Source organism: Amborella trichopoda, chromosome 1 (genome assembly GCF_054954075.1).
Source record: "Amborella trichopoda isolate Santa Cruz 75 chromosome 1, AtrichopodaSantaCruz75HAP2 v2.0, whole genome shotgun sequence".
Lineage (NCBI taxonomy): Eukaryota > Viridiplantae > Streptophyta > Magnoliopsida > Amborellales > Amborellaceae > Amborella > Amborella trichopoda.
Genome location: NC_142336.1, coordinates 58,331,352 through 58,348,437, shown reverse-complemented (window position 1 = coordinate 58,348,437; position 17,086 = coordinate 58,331,352). Strand labels below are relative to the sequence as shown.

Genomic DNA, 17,086 nt, shown 5'->3' with positions numbered 1-17,086 from the left:
TCTCAACATCAAGATGCATGGGCATAAGAAAAAAATGGATTTCAAGTTTTTTAAATAGTGCATCTTGTAACTCATTATTTTACCATCAATTTTCATGGTTTTCAAGTTTCATAGATATGCTCGATCTATACTATTTTTAAAGTTTAAGTTTTATAATTAAATATCAAAATATACTTTAAGGATATCACAAAGATTTTCAATATTAAAACCATACTTTTCAATACTATTTGAAAGTGGGCTCTAATTTGATTGTTTAGAGCTTCGGATCTATACAAACCACATCCTATATTTTAACCATCGGAAAAAGTTTATATAAGAGTAGCACCTAAAAAATCCATCGGTAAAAGTAGTTTTAATGTTGAAAAGGTCTCTAATTGTTCATCTAGACACTGACATATATGAATATGTAAAAAAAAAGGATTTTGAATTCCATAAATAATGCAACTTGCAACACATTAATTAAACCGTTCATTTCAAAATTATTATATGTTTATAGATCTGCTTGATTTTAACCATTTTTTTAGTTTAAAAATTCATTATTAAATATGAAAATAGATTTTAAGATAATCCTATGAATTTTTACACCAAAATTACATGAGATGATAAAAATTGGGGTGCGCCTTAATTGGATTGTTTGAGGTTGCAACCTTATAGAAATCACACCCTTTAACCATTTAAATTAAGAGATTTGTATGGTAATATCCTTTCGGAAAAAGTTTATATAAATGTCAGTCTCTAAACAATCAATTTAGGGTGTACCTAAAAAATTTCACTAGAAAAGGTTGTTTTGATGCCCAAATATCCTCAAATTTATCATCTCGACCTCAAGATGCATGGATATGAGAAAAAATGGATTTCAAGTTTTGGAAATAGTGCATCTTATAATGCATTTTTTTATCATCAATTTTCAAGATTTTAAAGTTTTCATAAATCAACTCGATCTACACTATGTTTTAAGCTTTAATTTTTATCATTAGGGATGAAAAATATACTTTAATGCTATCACAAAAATTTCCAATATTGAAATCACATTTCTCGATACTATTTGAAGGTGTGCTTTATTTTGATTGTTTAGAGCCTCGGCTCTATACAAATCGCACCCCTTAATTGAAGATAAATGTATGATAATATGATAAATGTATGATAATATCATTTCAAGATATTGTTATTAAAAACTTTGCTTGAAAATATGAATATATATTCATGCTTATTTTTATTATTAATGTTTTTCCAAAGTGCTCTAACTTCGGAACTTTGATCTTTGAAGCTTTTTTACCTTTCTTTTTTTTTTAAAAAAATGCATATTTATTTTACCCATTTTTTAATGGAAAAAGTTTATATAATATTGCAACCTTATAATGTAGAGCTATAGATACACCTCAAAAATCCATCAGAAAATATAGTTTTAATGTTGAAAAACCCTTTGATTGACCATCTCAACATCGAGATGTATGACTATGAAAAATAAAAAGATTTTAAGTCTCAAAAATAGTACATTTTACAACATATTATCTACATCGTCAATTTTCAAGATTTTCGTATGTTTATAGATCTACTTGATTTTATCCATTTTTAAAATTTAGAATTTTATAATTAGATATAAAAATAGATTTTGAGATAATTGTAAGAACATTTTACATCAAAATTTTATACCATGATAAAATTTGAAGGCGCACTTTACCTCTACTACTACGGATGCATCCGTATGCCAATTGCACCCTTTTTTAAAAGAAAAAGGTTTATATAAGGATGCAACCTTATAATGTAAAACTATGGATACACCTAAAAAATCCATTGAAAAATGTAGTTTTAATATTGAAATATCCTTTGATTGATCATCTCGACATTGAGATGTATGACCATGAAAAATAAAAAAAAAATTAAGTATCATAAAAAGTGTATTTTACAACATATTTTCTACACAGTCCATTTTCAAGATTTTCATTTGTTTATAGATCTACTTGATTTTAACCATTTTATATTTAAAATTGTATAATTGGATATAAAAATAGATTTTGAGACAATCCTAATAACATTTTACATCAAAATTATATATTATGATAAAATTTGAAGGTGCACCCTACCTCTACACCTACACCTACGGATGTGGCCGTATGCAAACTGCACCCTTTTTAAAAGCAGGAACTTCTTATTTTAAAATCCAAAGTTCAACGAGCCTTGGATTTTGAATTTTTGAAGTATTCTTTAGAGCCTACTGGAGTGCAACCTTACCTATATGCTTGTTGCACTGTCAAATAACTTTGGATTTAAGAAATGTGAAGTATTCTATGTAGCGAGGCCGTGTGTTTGTTGCACCCAGAGAAAACTTCGAATTTTCAAATTCGAAAATATATAGAACTTAAAAAAAAAAAAAAAAAAAAACTTATATAGAGCCGATGCTATAAAAAGTCAAATTAAAGCCCACATCATAACTTGAACTATACGAGGTTGTTTTGATGCTCAAATATCCTCAAATTCATCATCTCAATATCAAGATGTACAGATACGAGAAAAAAATAAATTTTAAGTTTTGGAAATAGTGCATATTGTAAGCATTTGTTGACCGTCAATTTTCAAGATTTTCATGGATCCGCTCAATCTACACTATTTTTGAAGCTTTAAATTTTATAATTAGAGATAAAAATATATTTTAAGGCTATAACAAAGATTTATGCTATTGAAACTATATTTCTCGACACTATTTGAATGTGTGCTTTACTTTGATTGTTAGAGCCTCGGCTTTATACAAACCGTACCTTTTAAAAAAAAGGGGCAAAAGTTGGTGCAAGCTTTCTATGCTTCCCCTACATATAAAATTTATATACTTTCCTTTATCCAATCGTCCATTATGAATAGAGGGCTAAGATTGCCCTAATCACAATGTCATGTATCTACACTATTTTATTTATTTATTTATTTTTCTATAAATTATTTTGACACCAAAATTTGTACGTCCAATCATCGATTAAACTCGTACCAGCAATATATATATATATATATATATATATTTTAAATAACAAAAATGATCGAAGTATCTTTAAAAGTTTCAAAGGGTATTTTAGTCATTATATTTTATCGAAAAACTATTTTTAATATTTTTTATTGGTGCGCCCCAATGAGAAGATGGCACGTACCGAATTTCATATTCATACAATGTGTATAAAAAAACTAAAAATAAAATACTTTGAGACGTCATATATAAGATCAAATGGTCAGTGGCTCTTTTGATCAAAATTGGACGGCTGGATGGTAGGAGAAACATAGATGTTCCAGGGAAAGTATAGAAACTTTTACCTATGAAGTTAGGGTATTTATGGAAAAAAATAAAAGAATGAAAAAAAGATAGGTATGAGCAAATATCCATATTTTCAAGGGGATGTTTTAACAATGGTAATTTAAATGGATATAACAGTAGTCCTCTATTAATTTAACTTGAAAATCTAAGAAAATTTATTACAATCTATATGGATTCAAGTTTAAAATTCCTGAAAAAAAAAAAAAAGAAAAATCATAAATTGGAATAGTTGAAAAGAATTTTCACAGTTTAAATTATAGGTGTGTTAGATAAATTTCCAATAAATTAATGCTAAGATAGTGTATGCTCTTGGAGTACCATATGTCTTCCATGCACTCAACAGATTTCAAGCTATAAAAATATAGTTATTGTAACAATTTATCCAGACCATTCATTCTCCCAAAAAGAAAGTGCTCGTAAACCCACATGATCCGTATTATTTATTGAGTTTTCAATTGGATTTGTACTATTTATTGAGTTTCAAATTGTATTATTGGTGTTGAAATTGATTTTAGAACCATAATACATTCCGAAAGTGCTTTTTGAACAAAAATACGAGATGAGATGAGGTTTTGTTTTGTTTGTATAAAGACTAGGCCTTCTAGAAACCATATCTTTTATTCTTTTTGAACGAAAATACGAGATGAGATGAGGTTTTGTTTTGTTTGTACAAAGACTAGGCCTTCTAGAAACCATATCTTTTATTTTTTCACATCCATGCATCTCTGAGTTCAAGGTGATCCACTTCAAAGGTTTTTCATTTTAGACCGCAAAATGTAAAATTCGTGGGAATTATAAATTATCGCCTTCTAGCCCGAGAAATATAGAGCCAGAGAGAGGAGAGACAGAGAGAGATTTATCTCAGAGAGAGGGAGAGAGACCTTCCTCACTTCTCATGGCGACTGAGAACGTCCAGGGTCAGGCCCAAGCCCAGGCTCAGGCTCAAGTCCAGGCAGAGAAACTGAACCAGGCTTTACAGCACCAGCTGAATTTGGAGGGAGTGAGAACTCGAGCATTGGACCTCTTCAATACCATCTCTCGTCTCCTTGAAATATTCGATCCCATTTCTAGGGCTAACCCCAATCTTCGCAAATGGTCAGCAATTTCTCTCATTTTTTTAATATTTTATCTGGGAATTTTTTTTGCTCATTTCCTCCCTTTTCCTATATGAATGGTTGGTGAATTACTGAGATATATGCCATCTCTGATGAAGAATGGAGAAGTTCATGGAATTCTGGATATTTGCATCTTTATTTAAGGGGATTGGTGTTTTCATGGCTTTGGTTTCTTAATCTTACTCTTGGTGCCATTTTTATATGGGGTTTTCGTAATTGTATTGTTTTTTCGTGGTTTCTTTTATCATTTGCCTTTTCAGCGTGAAAATTAATTTCGGGTTTGGCTAATTATGTAGATTTTTTGTCGCATTTTATTATTTGATTTCTTTGTTACTGCAAATGCTATTTATTACTCCTATTGCTGCATAATTAGGGTTTTATATGGATGCTGAGTTTGTAGTCAACTTCTGATATGAGTGTTCATGTTAACTTTTACACATTTATTCGTAAAATAACAACTTTTTATAATATATATTCCATTCTCCCTCTCTCCTGCATACATCCATTTCTACTTTCTCTCTAAACTCTATTTATAAGTGTTGTTTGCACATTCATTTATTTGATTTCTATACTCTGGTGCGCACATCCATTTCTACATCAGCTCTCATATAAAAATAAAAATAATAAAAATAATAAAAATTTAATTGATAATCAATGAGAAATTACACAACACAATCATAATAAAAAATTTCACATAACATAATCCTCATAAGAGATTAGTAAAAGCTCAATTGAAATAAGATACTTCTTTAGTCTTCTTAGTCTCCTCCAATGCCTCAAAATTTTCTAATACAATTATCACAAATCACACCTTCTAGTTTACTAATCAAACTTCTTCCCATTTTTTTTGCTGGTACCATAAAGATTTTGAATTTGCTATCATAAATTTATTGTTTATTTGAAATTATATAGAGAGACATTTGAAAGACTTCTTTAAAAAATAAATAAAAATAAGGTTTATTACAATAAAATCATGTTATTCTAATCATATTATTCCAATGACTTATCATATTGAAACCAAAGTCTAATCATGTTAGAAGACATGTGATTCCATGTAAGTGCCAAAGGCATGCAAAATAAGTAAGAAATGGTGTCATGATGACTATAGAATGGTACAAGTTATTATTAGAAAAGCTTTTTGGAATGGTGATGCTGTTATTATTAGAAAATCTTTTTTGAATGGTGTGATGATGACTTTAATTCCGCATTTCAGTGGAATTTTGTGACAAAAAAGAAAGAAACGATAGTTTATAGGTAAATGCTTGTAAAATGTTGGTAATGTATTTCCCATATTTCTTTTGGACATAGCCAAACAGTAGCAATGTACTACCGTAGTTGCATCTAAATACTACCCAGACAGTGACAATCCATTTGCAGGCAATATATTACGTAGTACTGTATTACATCAGTAATATATTTCACAGACAATATATTTTCAAGTATCCAAACGACCCCTTAAAGACTACACTGATTCAAATATTCTTCTTAAAAGTTAGCTAAATTCATGGATGCAGATTTTCATTTTAATCACTAGCTAGATAAACTGATGTGTATGTTAGTGTCAAAAGTTACTACGGTGTAGCCGAAGTTTTTGAGAAGGTTGATATTGTATTAACATGGCACTTATTTAATATCGCAGGCAAGATATTTTAGGGCAATTTTCGATGGTCAATCTCGAGCTCTTTCACATTGTGGAGGAGGTTAAGAAGGTTTCAAAGGCATTTGTAGTACACCCGAAAAATGTAAATGCCGAGAATTCTACAAGTATATACCTATCTCTTCTTTTCTTACAACGTGCAACTATTATTATGTAGTAACTACTTCTCTGTTACAAAATTGTAGTTACCATATAATTTCTATTATGTGCTTTTGGTATTCTCTCTATTTCTTTTAGCATTTTTAGTACTTATTCTATCTGGCATGCCAGAATTGGTCCCTGCTGGATAGGTTATGATGATAGAGAATACTCTGTGCAACCTCACTTGTAATATTTTATATGGCTGTTTTGGAATTTTATAAAAACTATCGGGTTGGACATTGATTTAGGCCATTTTCTGAGGATTAGAGATCCGTTGTCAAGAACTTTAGTAGTTATTTTACATGTACATGTGAAGCATCATTGTAAATGAAATCTAGGAAAAGTAAAGCATTGGCAAGATTCTTTAAGGTATCTAGTCCTAGTGAGTCTTCTTTTATATGCTTTAAAGTATTAAAAGAGGAATATTTTAATGAACAGGTTTGGATTCAATTGGAAAGGAAGATGAGAATATAAGCATAAAAGCGAACTTCAATGCGTAGACCATTACTATATTAGTTTTAAATTACTAATCCTTACAACTGATACTTTACTTTTACTTAACAGATAGTTTAAAAAATCCATAAAAAGGTTGTAATAAAATTAATGATTACAGTAAGGCACTTAGTGCTATTGGTTTGTCAAAAGACACAAGAACTCCATGGCCAGATTTTTTTTTTTTTTTTTAAAGCTAATCTAGGGAGGTCTAAAAGTTAGACTTGGAGGGTCTTGAACCCATGTTCTTTGGGGTCGGCTTATAATACCAGTCAAATGCTCGATGACCACTTTATTGCTGCAGTATAAGATGAAGGCAGACTGGTGATAGAGATAACTTTTATGTCAAGTTTCGTGTGATTCCACAGAACGTTGTCATAATTTGGTCTGGTATTGTTTTACTTTGATTTTGCCATCTGAAACTTGATTACTCCGAGCATTTGGGATGCACTTCATTTTATAGCATTGTGATATTCTAATATTTACAGATTACAACTTTTCTATTAGTTCTCAACAACATTCTAGTCCTCCCCGTTTTCTACAGTTCTTTAATAAATTATGTTTTTTCTCTGCTTAAATATATCCTTCAACCACTTTTGGCAAATTGTCATCAGTGTCTCTAACAACTTTGGATCGCAGTATTACCTGTCATGCTTTCTTCTAAGCTCCTTCCTGAGATGGAGTCTGAGGAGACTTCAATGAAAGAGAAGCTATTGCATAGCCTTTCACACCTTCCAGTATCCACTCAGATTGAAAGGCTAAAGGTACACTTACTCTCCGGACCTTCATTCTCTCTCTGTTATTATTATTTTTGTTATAATTATCATTTCTCCCTATTTCAGTGGATTGCACACATGCAATTTGTCTTTCAACTGTGTAACGAGTGGAAAGAGTAAAAACAATGAGCGCATCCTTTTGTTGGTATTTGTTCCATGAACAGAGCCGAATTGATATGATAGCAGCAGCCTGTGATGGTGCTTCAAAGGCCATAGCTGATGCTCGCAAGGCTTATGGATTAGGATCTCGGCAGGTCCCTTCAATGGTGCCCCCAATTGACAAAGTGCAGGCTGCGAAAATCCAAGAGCAGGAGAAGCTTCTCAAAGCTGCTGTAAATGTTGGTGATGGTAATTTTTAAGTCTTTCTTGCTATCAGTGGTATATTTAATATAGTCTCATTCTTATGTTTCTCTGTTTATAGATTACCTGCTTTTCTTTTTATAATTTCTTTTATTTATTTATTTTTTTGAAATTTCAGGATTACGAATACCTGGAGATCAAAAGCATCTACCATCAGTTCTGCCTGCTCACTTGGTTGATGCACTATCATCTGGAGATGGTATGAAAAGTTTTATCGATCTTTATTGTAAATAAGTTAGTTGTCCCTCTTGCTCTTCATGCTTGTCTATGTCTATAAGTTAGTTGTCCCTCTTGCTCTTCATGTTTGTCTATGTCTATAAGTTAGTTGTCCCTCTTGCTCTTCATGCTTGTCTATGTCTATAAGTTAGTTGTCTCTCGTGCTCTTCATGCTGATCCATCAGTTATCATTCAGCGTCAATTATGGTCAATCATATGCAGTTGAATTTTTTCACAGGTGTCCACCCTAAAAATCCTCAAGCGATATCCACAAATAACATTGGCACTCAGGGAACTGCTATACAGGTATTCTTACTTTCAAGTTCTATATAATATCGCTAATGTTATGGTCATTTTTCCATTTGGATGAATTATTGGATTTCATTAACAGTAGATCTCCTATAGTATTCTTATTTCGCTGTAAGTTAGATCTCCTATAATCAATTGTAGAGTAATGCCTAGAGATACACAGAGACACCTGAAACTTTTAATTGGTTTGGTGATTACCTTTGACGGCACATTTGTTCAGACTTCAGATTCAGAGTCTCTGCATTATATCTTAAGCATAGAGCATTTCTTGGAGTTTGAGGCATCATTAGTTGGTTTCTCCAAGGTTCATATGGTCTAATCATCGAGAGGATGATGCCCACTAGGCTCGACCAGTTTCTACTTCGTGTGGATTGGGAGACTTATCTTTCCTGGATCTTCTCAACAGGACCTCGTCTAAGCTTGTTTTGGATCATGTTTTCATCATGTTGGGAATGACCATGCTGAGTGGCCGGCCTGTTCACCCCTCGATCTTACGAGTTTGTTGAAACATGGTGATCAGCGATTCAGGTGGCGGGATGGTGGTTTAGGATCAGTAAGAAGTGCTGTTAGCATCGATAAAGAAACAATGCTCTTTTAGGAAGAAACTTTTGGATCTAGTTTTAACAGAGAGATAGGAAGGCGATTAAACCTCAGGAGATATAAAATGCTATTAGAAAGTCATAATTTTACTCCTTTTAACCACATTTCGTTTGGGAGAACTCCAACAGTAACAGCATCACAACACTTTTATTTCAACTCTCAAGGATTTCTTAAAAAAAAGAGAAAAAAAAAATATCAAGGATTTCTTGCAGAAGGTTATTCAGAAGCTCTTATATATATGAGAGAGTGTGTGTGTGTGTGTAAACTCGGTTGGTAACTGATCACAAAGTCCGAAAATTCTCCTGTGCATCCACAAATTTCTGCATTGTTCCATTGCATTGTAGTTCCTGAGTAATCATAGATTTTTCGAACAAAATTTTCATTGATATGATCTACTGTAATTAACTATTTAGTTTCTGAATAAACATTCGGCTCATGTTTCAGAATTCGTATACGCAATTTGGTGGGAGGTCAGTCCCATCTCCCTCAGGGGGAACTTCATCCATTGATAATACGTCCGCATCTCCTCTGCCATATGCAAACTCACCTAGGTCAGGAACAGGCATGATGAATGTTCCTTCTCCTCAACAGCAATCGCAACAGCAACAACAGCATCAAAGGCAGAAACTGATGCAATTGCCCCAACATCAGCAGCAACTAATCTCCCAACAACAATTGAGGCAATCTGCCTCACCTGGATTGAGTCAGGTCCATTTATGCTTCTCTTCTTTCATTTTTTTTTTTGATAGTCAAATTTCCTTATTTTAGTTTCAAGTTAGGTTCAATAACTTAGGTTCAATAACTGAGTAATTGGTATAGGTTTCATGATTTCTTATATCATGTGGTAAACTTTTTCTTTCAATTTGCTTACCTTAATCTTAGTTTGGTTAGTTTTTTGCACATGTGAGTTACCTGATTCCTACTGAGTCTTACCTGAGTGGTGGCCACTATACTTTGTTTTGGACCGTTCAATTACAGTGTTCTTCATAGATATTGTGCCCCTATAAGATTAAATTGGAAAATGTCATTTATTTCAGGTATTTCACATTTTTCTTTGTGGAAGCTCCGTTATCTTTTTTCACTTGATTTGGGCATGAAGCCATGAACCCTTCTAAGACGGTGACAACAATGATTAAATGAATGTTTGCGTGTTAATTAATTGGTTGTGTAAAACTTAACAAATTTTTGTATAGACCCATGATTGGTCTTCATTGGTAAGGGATCTGAAGGATGTGGAGGGCAATGAGTCAGTGATTTTTGTGTTCATCCCTCAGATCTGTGTTTATGGGAAAATCTGAAGGTGGGAAAATAAATAGGTTGGCCTTTTGGCTTCATAGGCGTTTTTAGTCTTCGTTTGGTTGATTCCTGCATTGATGGCAGTTTTATGAGCTGCCTGCTCTTGGTGTCTTCTCCTGTACTTTGGAAAGGTCACGTTTTGTGTTAGATTTGTCCCGTAACTTTCCTCATGGGTTTAAAGAAAATGAGGGAAAACTAGTGGAAGGACACTCTTCAGGGGATCAGATAAGGAATTCATGACTCTTTGGTTTCTTAGGCTATTGGTTTTAAGGAAGGAAAAGGTTGGATGATATGGTTCATAGTGTATGATATTTGTAAGGTTCCGTGTGTGCTAGGTCTTATTTTAATGGGCACCTTTATGTAAAATCCCCTTGGAAACGCTCTTTAATGGAACTTTAGCTTTAGGTTGTCATGATCAAGAAACCACATGTTTTGCTTGGTGGGTCAGGAATGCCTAACTTATCAATTTGTCTGGTAAATTACTCGGGGCGCATGTGGCCCATGCCGGATTAATTGTATTTTGGGCGGGAGCAATGAATCTATTTGAAGTGGCTCAGTTTGTACCAGAAAAACCTATGTATGAACAAGGATTAATTTTACTTCCCCATCTAGCTACTCTAGGTTGGGGGGTAGGTCATGGGGGGGAAGTTATAGACACCTTTCCATACTTTGTATCTGGAGTACTTCATTTAATTTCCTCTGCAGTCCTAGGCTTTGGTGGTATTTATCATGCACTTCCTGGACCTGAGACTCTTCCATTCTTCGGTTATGTATGGAAATATAGAAATAAAATGACCACTATTTTGGGTATTCACTTAATCTTATTAGTTGTAGGCACTTTTCTCCTAGTGTTCAAGGCTCTTTATTTTGGAGGCGTATATGATACCTGTAATGGAAGTTGATTAGTAAATGAAAGACCAGTTCTTGTGCGGTATCTCATTTAAGGTAATTTTATATACTGTACACCCTGATAATGGAAAACCTCCTGTTTGCAGAATGCAGTTCCTCAGCTACATGATTTTCAAGTCCAAAATCAGCAGAAGTTTCAACAGGTGAATGTGCTTGCTGTGTTACTGTTTTTCTCGCATCCTAACATTTTTTTAGACTGATCTGTAAATATGGACATGCACTGCATTCATGGTTTTGAATTGGCTTTTTTCCCTAAGCATCTTTATCACAGTTGCATGGGCAACATCAGGCACAGTTTTCTCAGCCACAATCACATCAGCAACTCCAAAACAGGCCACTACAGTCAGCACATATTCAGCATAACATTGGACAAAGTCAAATGAGCCAAGCGAATCAGCTTAGGAGCCATCTAGGCCAGTACACTGGAACCGCAAGTACTGCCTTGTTCAATGCTGCTCAGGCTTCAACGAACTCTCAAATGGTGAGAATTTCCTCCAGTTTGCTTAGTTGCATCAGCAGTTCCTATTTTGTTAACTTCTTTGCCGTTTGAGAATGATCATTATAAATGAACAACCTTTTTGGTTTTTGAGCAAGGAGATGATACAAAAGTTAGAGTCCACCATCAAATGGTCTTTGAATCCCCTTTCTTGTGGTCATTTAAAGTAGTTTCTGCATTATTTCCTCAAATTTTCAAGTTTAGGGCATATGTTCAGCTTTCTGATGTTTCTCAGTGATCTATATCAGATGCCAAATATGCCTGCCGCAATTTCATCACAATCGATTTTGCCAAGAATGCAGGTAAAATTGTGTCTTTATTCTCTTTGAGTTATTGTTTCTTCCACAATATATTTTATATATTCCCTTTGAGTTATTGTTTCTTCCACAATACATTTTATATTCTTTTTGACAATATTATGTGCATGCTCTTGTGGTATGAGCCTTTAGCTACACTCACCTTTTCTCTTAAGTTAAATGTACCTCAAAATGAGCTATTTATTTTACTCAAGGTTAAAGTACAATGACCTGGCATTAGAAATTTACATTCTTCTGTATATTATATATGGGAAAGTATACAATGCGCAACGGTATCCAAATATATTGAAGTGATTGGGGTCATTAACATCCAATGAAATTGTGGACAGTTATGAAGAGATAGTGGGACCCACCAGAATGAGGGCAAAAGCCCACATATAGGGTAGGACCGGTTCTCCTTCCATTGTGAAGAGAGCGAGGTGTTCCTAGATGCACAACATTCTTGTAATCAAGTGGCAATGGGGCTATCCTGGTTCCATTTACTAATCCATGTCGTATGCTGCTAATCATATATCAAGTAAAAGAAACTGAAGAAAATTGCCCGTCTTGACTTGCCGTTCCTTGGTTTTTCTCCCTTATTTCTTGGGGCCTTTTGCACCCAGCTTTTTTTCCATTCCTGAGCTCATTTTCTGTATGCACAAAAAGAAATTATAAAATGGAAGAAGCCCCCTCCAAACACACACACACATGCACGCACGCACGCACGCACGCACACACACACACAGAGGACAACTTAATTAGGCACCTACAAGATAGGCACCTACAAGATGAGGTACTGTAGTGTATGTTGTTTGTGGACACATAGTTTTGATTGATGAGACCCAAAGCTACATCAATACAAAGTTAGAACTCTAGAGGGATGTTCTAGAATCTCAAGGTTTTAAAATTAGCCGAATTAAGTCGTAGTATATAGAATGCAAGTTTAGTAATAATAAGAGTAGAGATGATAAAGTACTTAAGATTGACGGCCAAGAAATACCAAAAAGAGTGCACTTTCGATATCTTGGGTCAATAATTCAGGAAAATGGAGAGATTTAGAAAAGTGTCACACAGATTTAGTTCTGATTGGGCGAAGAGGAGATGTGCAACCGGTGTTTTATGTTATCGCCACATATCAATGAAGTTGAAGTTCTATAGGACAACTGTGAGACCATTTTTCCTTTATGTGGTGGAATGTTGGGCGGTCAAGAAACTAACATACCCATAGGATGATCGTAGCTGAGATGAGGATGGTGAGATGGATGAGTGGCAAGACAAGAAGGGATATAATTCGAAATGAATACAGTCGGAAGAACTTAGGTATGGTTTTAATAGGAGATAAGCTGGGAGAAAGTAGACTTAGGTGGGCTAGCCATTCGTAATGCAAACCCAGTACAACACTTGTTAGGAGGTGTGAGTTGCTTCAAGTGGAAGGCTCAAGAAGAGGTAGGCCCAAAAGGGCATCGTTGAAAGTAGTGAGAAAATATATGGGGACTTATTGCCTTACTGACTGAGTGTATGGCCCTTGATAGGGCAGAATGACAGACCAGGATTCATGTAGCCGACCCCAAATAGTTGGAAAAGGCTATGATGATAATGATGATGATGATGATGATGATGATAATATATATATATATATATATATATATATATATATATATATATATATATATACACACACACTACAAAACGCCTATAGGCGAAAATGAACAGTGATTTCGCCTACCCTCATCACCGTCCAAAGTTCATTTCACAGTCATGATTGTCTGGTAGTGTTTTATTTTTCAATTTTTTTCTACAAATCGTAATGACCTAAAAGTTAGAACGTGTGTTCATAAAAAATAGGCAAATCTATGAAAAATATAAAAATAAAATAAAAAAATGACCAAAATACCCCTGAAAAGTATCGGGTGTATTTTTGTTTTTTTCTCCAATTTTTTTTTTTTATATTTTTATTCAGTGAGTCTCACTAAGATGTACACTCTCCAAATTTCAGATCATTCCAATTTGTAGAAAAAAAAAATGAAAACTGAAATACTACCCGACAATCGTGACCGTGTGATGAACTTTGGACGGTAATGAAGGTAGGCGAAATCACTGTTCATTTTCGTCTATAGGCGATGGGAAGACTTTTCCATATATATATATATATATATGTAAGAGAGAGAGATTTGAAGGTATTTTATGATTTCAAGAATAACAATGTTGTCATGGTCTCTATTCCATTATGGTATTGAATATTTTATATGTTTTTTATATGCTAATATGTGACAGTTATGAGGTATTTAATGACTATCATCTTATTTACTTTTCCTTGTTTTTCAGTTAGGGCAGCGGAGTCATCCATCGCAAATGTTGAATGAGCAGAGTAAATAGACCTCCCCTTCTCAACTTTTTTTTTGTGCACATATTATTCTGCAACTTTCATAAAGAACCTGTGGTAATTCTGCAAATTTTAATGCGAAGAACATATGAATTCTTGTACTATTTTGTATTTCTGCATTAGGCAATGAAGCTGCAATGTTGTAGAACTGAGATTTAATAAGACTTAAGAAGTGTGAAATTTTTTCTATTAAGCTTGCCATTTGCCAGGGTTTGATATTTGCATGTAAACAAAACCTTTATTTTTTTATAAGTAAAACAAATCCATCGAAGTTTAACTTGTTCATATAACAAAACCCATTACTAACAAATACTAAACATATGATTTACTATGTCTTCTTTTCTCTTTTCTTGCAGTGTTTAATATGGGAGCCACCAATTCTGCAAATATGGCTCAGATGCAGCAGCAACAACAATTTGGGGGTGTTCTAACCAATACTCAGAATCTGCAACAAGGTCTTGTCAACCTTCAAAATCCCCAAAACTCAAACTATCCTCAGCAGAGGCAACCACAACAGTAGTTTTGTCTTCTTTCTTGAGACTACAAGTTTTTTTATTTTATTTTATTTTTCCAACTTTTTTCGTTGCATAATATGATATTTAAGTTATATGAGTTTGGATTACATTTTACCCAAAAAGACCGAGATTAGCCATCTTCATTGCTTTGAAACTCATTACGGACTTGGTCCCTACTTGGAAAAACAGATAGGGCCTGTCTTCCTCATTGAATTACCCAAAGAAAAGAAAGAAAGAAGACTTGGTCCTTAACAAAACCAAGTTGACATGGAATGGGATTTGGACCTAGCCAGTTGCCTAGGCCATTCCACAATTTACCACATTTGTAGAAATGTTGTAATCATATCGACATAGACACCATATGAGGGGAAAACTGTCCATGTGGCACAACCGACATATAAAGTATATGAGACCCTTATTCATAGCTATCTGATTGGAATGGATAATAACAAACATAATGTCACAAGCAAGTAAGTTCTTGAGTGTCTGATCTTAATTAGACGCCTTATTGTTTATTTTATCGATCATTTTACAGTAAAATTTGGGGCTTCACACCTAGAAATAAGAAAAAAGATATTTTTTATGAAGATCACCAAAATATACTTAGATATTGTAGGAGCTTTCTGGTCGTTTTTCAATCAGTCGTTTTTTTTTGGGGGGGGGCGGGGGGGGGGGGGGGGGGCGCGCCACAATAAGGTGTGGACATGCTATAAATTTTGGGGGGGGGGGGGGGACTGGGTGCGCCACAATAAGGTGTGGACATGCTATAAAATTTGTGTGGGGGGGGGGGGTGGGGGGGGGGGGCGCTGCCACAATAAGGTGTGGACATGCTATAAATTTTGTGTAAAATTGATTTATAGAAGGACCCGGTTTCTATGCGGCCAAGCCTATATATATAGAAATGCGGGTCTATTAATAAATCTATTTTTGAGATGGATTTTTGGACTTAATTTTTAAGGACATATACTCTCTAACATGGAGATCATGAATATGAAAAGATAAGTAAATTTTAAAAAATAAAAATAATATTTCTAGTAAGAAAATATTTGGACCATTAGTTTCCATTGTTTTTAGATGGAGCACCAACTACTTACATCCATATTTAAGATGGATGCTTTACACTTTTTGAACCGCATATGTAGTTATGCGGTCCAGCTCGCATGAAACAATTTTTCTTTATAGAAATATGAAAATAAGATATTATTTAGGTGTGACATTGTCGCAAAGTATATGTTTTATCTGCGAGTGAAGCCTCATGTAAATTTCTCTTGTATATAAAGGAAAATCTCCAATAAATATGAAGTTTTTATCTTGCAAGTATCGCCCACTTGGACGTTTTTTTGGCCAAAAAATGGTAAAAATGTGTTGAAATATTTGCAGAGCTAAGGGAAGGAATTTTTTTTTGTGGGTAGTAGTTTAGTAGCAGGAATCGAACTTGAGATGCAGCACTTCACATCAATTGCTGACCACTCAAGCTCAAGTCTGATTCCTAAACTAAAAGGTATTCTTTATGAATTCAATTCATTTTCCACCAATTCTTCCTTCCTTTTTGATAGGTGATTAACATTTATGCCCCTTTTTGCATCCAAAAGAGAGCATATTTTATGAGAAGCCTCATGTAAAAATCATGAGAAGGATAGGGCCAGTCTCAAAATGGTGCCTAGATGATTTCTTCCTTTTCTACTATTATAGGATGAGGGGAAACTTTTTTTTTTTTTAAGTGCTGGCTTTTATTGAATATTCAAAATTCAGTGGCATTTTCTACACGCTGGGGGGTTCTGAAAACGATGGAGATGAACGTGTTGCACTTATGTTCGGAAGATGATATATATTTATAGGAAAAGCAAGATGATATATATTTATAGGAAAAGTATAGAATAAGATTATTTATCTTAAATACAAGGTGGTCACAATTAATTGCGACCATTGGATGTGAAATTGGATGGCGGTATTTATTTCATTGACCAAGCTCAAACTTCAAAAGACTTTGTGACATATCTAAGCTATTAGATTTCACATCGGATGGTTGGAAGTAATTGTCACCTCCTAGTATCATAGGTAAATAATCTTATTGTGTATACTGCCTTATTAATAGTGGGTATAGTCTTATTGTGTACACTGCCATATTAATATTGGGTAGTTACATCAGTAAAAATCGAACTTAAGATGTAGCGTTGCCAATCACTAAGCCCAATCTTGATTGCTGGTGGAGGAAGATAACAGTTAATTG

At 34.0% G+C, this 17,086-nt stretch overlaps 1 protein-coding gene across 5 annotated transcripts; it reads left to right on the top strand.

The window, feature by feature from the left end:
• The first annotated feature begins 4,118 nt into the window (after window positions 1-4,118).
• MED8 (mediator subunit 8) lies at window positions 4,119-14,978 on the top strand. 5 transcript variants are annotated; one of them, XR_016042186.1, is made up of 12 exons: window positions 4,119-4,390; window positions 6,050-6,174; window positions 7,340-7,464; window positions 7,641-7,824; window positions 7,955-8,035; window positions 8,291-8,358; window positions 9,406-9,669; window positions 11,253-11,309; window positions 11,424-11,647; window positions 11,911-11,964; window positions 14,284-14,326; window positions 14,698-14,978. XR_016042186.1 is itself a non-coding variant. In XM_011627432.3 (12 exons), exons 1-12 carry the CDS (start codon window positions 4,191-4,193, stop codon window positions 14,859-14,861), a joined length of 1,557 nt encoding a protein of 518 aa, XP_011625734.1. In that variant the 5' UTR covers window positions 4,119-4,190; the 3' UTR covers window positions 14,862-14,978. The 5 variants fall into 5 exon arrangements, 3 of the variants coding, with proteins under 3 accessions (XP_011625734.1, XP_006850892.1, XP_088705174.1); XR_016042192.1 differs by having other exon boundaries at window positions 7,543-7,824; XM_011627432.3 differs by having other exon boundaries at window positions 11,456-11,647.
• Window positions 14,979-17,086: the final 2,108 nt, after the last annotated feature.

What these genes read in the sequence shown, in the direction of transcription:
- MED8 (XM_006850829.4), top strand. Translation starts at nt 4,191, where the DNA reads ATGGCGACTGAGAACGTCCAGGGTCAGGCCCAAGCCCAGGCTCAGGCT. An exon ending in AACCCCAATCTTCGCAAATG is followed by an intron (nt 4,391 to 6,049) that starts GTCAGCAATTTC and finishes TTAATATCGCAG; the next exon opens with GCAAGATATTTTAGGGCAAT. An exon ending in AAATGCCGAGAATTCTACAA is followed by an intron (nt 6,175 to 7,339) that starts GTATATACCTAT and finishes TTTGGATCGCAG; the next exon opens with TATTACCTGTCATGCTTTCT.